At 34.4% G+C, this 6,000-nt stretch overlaps 1 protein-coding gene across 1 annotated transcript in view; it reads left to right on the top strand.

The window, feature by feature from the left end:
- LOC107559959 (diacylglycerol kinase zeta-like) overlaps positions 1 to 4,880 on the top strand; it is a 19,401-nt gene extending 14,521 nt beyond the window's left edge. Inside the window, exons 26-32 of the mRNA XM_016243989.1 lie at positions 746 to 853; positions 1,186 to 1,254; positions 1,353 to 1,384; positions 1,495 to 1,560; positions 1,638 to 1,674; positions 1,797 to 1,896; positions 3,118 to 4,880. Of these exons, the coding sequence (XP_016099475.1) occupies positions 746 to 853; positions 1,186 to 1,254; positions 1,353 to 1,384; positions 1,495 to 1,560; positions 1,638 to 1,674; positions 1,797 to 1,896; positions 3,118 to 3,234 (529 nt within the window). The 3' untranslated portion in view covers positions 3,235 to 4,880. The remainder of the gene's footprint in view (positions 1 to 745; positions 854 to 1,185; positions 1,255 to 1,352; positions 1,385 to 1,494; positions 1,561 to 1,637; positions 1,675 to 1,796; positions 1,897 to 3,117) is intronic.
- The last annotated feature ends 1,120 nt before the right edge of the window (positions 4,881 to 6,000 follow it).

Raw genomic sequence — 6,000 nt, 5'->3', positions numbered from 1 at the left:
ATATATATATATATATATATATATATATATATATATACGTACATATATTTTATAATATTATATTTATTTTATATTATGTATTTCATATCGACAATATTACTTTAATATTACATTATAAATACATATATATACCTATAAATAATATTATAAAAATAATACAAACATATAAATTATATTAGCATAACAATTTAAGTAAATAAACCAACTGATATGAATTTCAGAATGTCCCAAATACATACATATCTAGAGAAGCTTGTGTGTGTGCAGTAAATACGGAACATTAGACCGAATCGAATGTGTTCCTTCCTGTTTGAAAAAAAACTAAAACGACAGTTGCTCTTCAGCTCTCGTCTATTCCCTCTGGGGAAGTCTTTGTCTGTGTATTTGTGTGCACATCTGATAGCGAGACAGAGAGAGTGAGAGACAGTGACATTTTTGTGCCAAAGTCTCCTGTGAGCGAGCACAAATCTGCGTGTTGCTCAAATGTGAGTCCATCCAGGACAGGACAGTCCCTCATAAAGGCCCCTGCTATTAAACTCATTTATCTGTGTTTACATTCACCCTCCCCCAGCCTGACGCACAGCAGATCGCTGAAAAAACACATCCCATCTGTCAGACCACATTGTAGCAGTTGTTCTGTTACAGTAAATTATACACATCTCACAAACAATGAGTGTCCCGCCCCCCACAGCATGTAAACACATCCTCCTCTCTGTTGTCTGTCCATCCCATCATGCTCTCGCAGGGTTCACCAGACGCATGCTGAAGGCCAAACGGAAAGCGCGAGCATGGATAGCGACACACACAAGCAAACTAGCGATCCAGAGACTCCCACGAAGCCAGGCTTGTGCAGGTACATCTCAAACTGAGCGCTTTGTGGTCTAATTCAGACCTTCACGTCCAAAGCTTTGATTGTTTCCATGACAACATGATTATGCCTTTTTATAGCAAACATCATTACTAAGCTAACAATGTTATCCATCCTACGATTCCATGTGCATAATTAGGGCTCTGTAATGCCCATCTGCAACAAAAGTGCTCTACAATGGCACAATAATACCATGGTACTTTGAAATATACCATTGCACCATGTCATTTTTTTGTTAGTGAGAGGGGCAGAAGATATCCATTTCAAATGAATATCTTACATAAGCTTGTCTTTGCCCAATGTCTTTCATCTTGAAGGAGGGGAGCAAAAATTATGAATTTGGATCGTTCAAACACACTTGATGAGGACTCAGTGAATGTGCCAAGGTACATACAATATTTAATAATCATCGCTGGCGAGACAGACAGATGTAGTTGGCTTTGATTATGAATAGTGGTATTAATATTCCATTTTAATTTCACAGGTTAGATTCGGGCTGGAATGACAGTGATCAAGGTACACACATTTAATATAAAAAATAGTTTATTGTAATATATATATATATATGCACACTATACACACACACACACACACATACACAGTATGTATGTATATATATATATATATATACCTCCTCCATCATGCAGTCCTTTTAGGCAGTAAAGAGATTCTGAAGTATATAATTGATAATGGTGAGTTGGTTGGACTTCATATTTTGACATTTGACTTGCGTCTCATTTTTAATAATCTTTCACTTTTTGGTGAACAGCTCCAGCCTGCATCCTTGATGTGACAGAGAAATCAACGTAAGTAGTGCTGGAGCCACTCCGGCATTTTTACTCCATTTCATTTGTGGTGAAAGGGATAAAGGAGCTAGATTTGATTGACATTCATGGTTAGGAGGCGTTTCTCTGTGTTTTTTATTCAGCGGGGAGACGGCCCTGCATAAGGCAGCTGCATTGTGCCAGAGAACAATCTGCTATTACCTGGTGGAGGCCGGAGCATCCCTCATGAAGACAGATCTACAGGTGAGAACATTCACATGGACCTTATACCTGTACCTTATTTCTTAACATTTCCTTGGATGATATTTAAACACTTGATATGTTATTTTTTTGGCTAATGTCATAGCCTAAAAAAGTTTCACTACCCCTTTGCATATAAGTGTTTTGAAACAGTATCCATATAAATTGCCATTTTTTTTAGACAAAGCATTATGAAATTGTTTACTTATGGTTTGCGATGCAGTTGCTCTCAGATGCAGTACAGTTGACTGTTTCCCACTTATCAGTGCTGTTTCCTCCACAACAAAAGTTTCTCGAACTCTCCATTACACTGTGCCTCCTTTACAAAACAATCTGCAGTCAAATGCTCTGAGTAAACATATAATCCTCCGACGTGATCCGGGACATCATTCAAATAAATCATACACTTGTTTCTGATGCTGAGGATATTTTGAAATCTCTACAGATGGAAACGAGCTGGACGCGTCAAAGCAAACATCTATTTATTCTTCCATTTGTTCTGTTGTCAGCAGTTCGTCAAGAATACTGGAGACAGTATAAATGATTATAATGCGTTCTGTTTGTTTTTTGACGCGATGCGAAGCCCTTGTCCGATGAATACCGATAAATGACTGAATGCCAGTGGGCGGGGCTTATGGTGCTATGATGTATAACTATTCGCAGATGTGCTGCTCTGGAGGCGGTCATATGCAAATGTATTTGACAATGTGATGTTACAGATGCTGCAATATTCAAATAAGCATTTTTGAAAAACGTTGTTAAACATGTATTATTATTTGAATAATATATTACTATTACGTGTGTTTAAGCAATTTATTTTTATTTATACCACCAAGCATGTTCAAATAAAAGTTGGCAAAAACAAGAAAAAAAGAAATGAATTAAATAAGAAAAAAATGTCTTTCCCATATCTTACATTATCATAATTTTGTGTATTTGATCTATTATTGTAAAAATGTCATTTTATTATAATAGATCTTATTTGTTTATTTATAGCATACTTATTATGTGTATAAATAAAAGGAGGCAAAACTAAGAAAATTGATTTTAATAATATATTCCTGAATTATCATAATAAGTTTGTTTTATTTGTCTATAATTGCAAAACGTATTCTGTATTATATTATTTATTCATTCATTCCAGCAAGTATCAGTATAACTAAAAAGTTGCAAAAACTTTTGCAAAAAACAATTAATTTAAAAAATCGTTCTGTCATTCTGCAGGGTGAAACTCCAAAGATGTACGCAGAAAGAGCTCGAGACATGGAGTTGGCCGCATACTTGGAAAACCGACAACACCACCAGATGATCCAGAGGGAGGACCATGAGACGGCTGTGTGACCGGCCTCCGGAACCATCCTTTCCATCCGCCACCAAACCACAGAGAGTCTTATCTGCTCTCTCCCATGGCCGCTTTATCCGGTACGGCCACACGTTAGCGATGCTAAGAGGCAGCATGTGTGCGGAAATTAGTTTGTTGCTCTCTGTATTGATTGTAATGCCAAAAAGACAGTGTTAGTGTCATGTTTCAGAATGCATGAGTTTGCTACGTCACGTCCAGCTTTCAGGGCTGCGCAAAACCGCACCGCTCCGCTCCTTAGGACCCAATGTGCAAAATTTGGGCAATTTCAGGGCTGAAATACCATGTATGAAAGTGGCTTTTACTAAACTACTATAAAGAAAACCAGACAAACCTCATGAGAGATTAACAGGAGAGGTTTTTGCTGCTTCTGATCACATAATATCAATGTTTGAATTTCTGATTGCATATCTAAACGTTTTACAGATTTTATGTGACCGCAGAAACTTCCTGTAGCTTGGCTTCCACTTCACGTGTTTGTTCTGATTCGAGATAGACGTTGTTTTCATAGCCTCCTGCGTTTAAGAATGCTTCCTCAGCTGTTGCTTACGGCCAGTTTCTCTCTTTGTGGTAAATGCTTGAATTTCGTAAAAACATTCCATTAATTACTACCTTAGATAGCGTTAAATCAATTCTCTATTCACAGTATATTATAAACTGTGATCATTTCTTAGTCAGTAGATTTGCCTTTGGTTGATTTATGACCATAAATGTTTGCCTAAATGACTGAAGTTTCCTTCAGGAAAGAATAGAATGGGATGTATCTCTTAGCATAGATTGCTTGCACTGACTGCTATACTTTTAAATGAAAATTTGATCTCACCAAGTGTGATTTTAGGTTCTTTTATGAAGTCATGCAGCAATGTGGACTTGTTGGTTTTGGTTTCCGGCCAAATTGAGCATGTTAAGTACACAGAAAATTATTCTGGTAGAGATTTTAGATGCTAAATCACATTTTCAGTGACAAATGGCTGGGTAACAGAGTTACCCATATATTTACATATATTTATATCATCATCTGCAGTTTAAATTCTTATATATTTATCCAGGTCACTTTATGTACGTGTACAATTGACTAAATGCTTGAATAATAAAAGAGACAGGAAACTGGTCTTTTTTACAATGCAGCCATTTGACAACGCCGTGTTGTCAGCATTGTCATAGTGTGTGTTTGTGGTGAGATGTCATTATGATAGAATATGTATTTTGTCAGTGCTTTGTATGAGTTGCTATGCAATTCCAAATAGATGATACATGTATATAATCCGTCAAACATTTTAAAAATGTGTCAACAATCTGTTCTGATATAAAGGTCTTTCATTTGTATGTGATATGAACTTAGATAATGCTTTATTTATAAGAGTAGATAGGGAGAAATAAAGTCTTTAAAAAACAAGTTTTTGTTATTGCAATATCTACTGAGTGTACTTTGATTATAAGGTATAATTGACTGAGATTATTGATATATTAAGTGGTGAACGCATACGTCATCCTCATTATCATTCTCTTATTACACAGCAATGGCGTCTTTTCAGGTCTTGGAGCACCGGGTGGTAAACTGTGTATAATGCTGAACTCTGCCTCTCCCTAGGAGGTCTTTATGTCTGAATGAGTTACCGGCAATGATGGATGTGTTGACATTTGTGACTCATTTATCATTTCGGAGATAAGCCTATTGTTTTCTCTCTCCTGCTCTAGCTCAATTTCTGGAGTATAGGGAAAGGACGCAAATGTATTTTTAAATCAGTTTAACCTCAGTTCAACCTCAGCTTATTTTAAATTTGGTAGATAGTATGTTGTCAAAAAAAACATTTCACACAGACTCATCTGAACAGAGAATCATTGGTGAAATCATATAATGTAATATGCAGATAGACCGGATTATTTATATAGAATATTTCCTACACAATGGCAATTCAAAGCACTTAAAAACACACAGGGACAGAATACAAAAATGAAATTAAAACACCATGTAGGAAAAGAAACAAAACAAAGCAAAACAATAATTCAAAATGTTTGAGATATTCTAAAGGGACAGGGTCATAAAAAAATAAAATAAAATAAAACAGGAAACAAATAAAATAATCAGCTAACAAATAAAATCGACTAATTGTACAACAGGAAATAGATTGCAAAACAATTATATATAGGATTATATTTAGAGTAGATCAATTTATAAATGTATTTATTTATAATACCAAGCATGAGTAAATTTGTATAAATAAAAGGTGACAAATATAAGAAAAACATTTATTAAATAAGAGAAATGTATCATAATTTTGTATATTTATTTGTTTTATGCATCTATAATTGATATATAATAAATACATTTATTTATTTATGTGCCTATAAAATGTGCCTATTTATTTACCAATATGCCTATAAAATGTGTAAAAAAATAAGAAAAAAAATCTGAAAGAATTACATTTACATTTAGTCATTTAGCAGACGCTTTTATCCAAAGTGACTTACAAATGAGGACAATAAAAGAAATGACTGAAAAAGAGAAACGTCTTTCCATAATCATAACCTTGCATTAAATTTGGTTTATTTACTTGTTTCATGTATTTATAATTGCAAAATAAAGGAATGGAAAAAAAATTATTTGCAAAGAAATTATTTGATTTATTTCCAGCAACCATAAAAAGGTGGCAAAAATAAGAAATACATGTAAAAGTAAATAAAAAGAAATGTATCAATTCAATAAGAGAAATATCTTTCCTTAATCAGGATTTTGATTATTGATT

This window comes from Sinocyclocheilus grahami, unplaced genomic scaffold (genome assembly GCF_001515645.1).
Source record: "Sinocyclocheilus grahami isolate Dianchi unplaced genomic scaffold, SAMN03320097.WGS_v1.1 scaffold707.1, whole genome shotgun sequence".
Lineage (NCBI taxonomy): Eukaryota > Metazoa > Chordata > Actinopteri > Cypriniformes > Cyprinidae > Sinocyclocheilus > Sinocyclocheilus grahami.
This window is presented reverse-complemented; position numbering and strand designations above follow the sequence as displayed.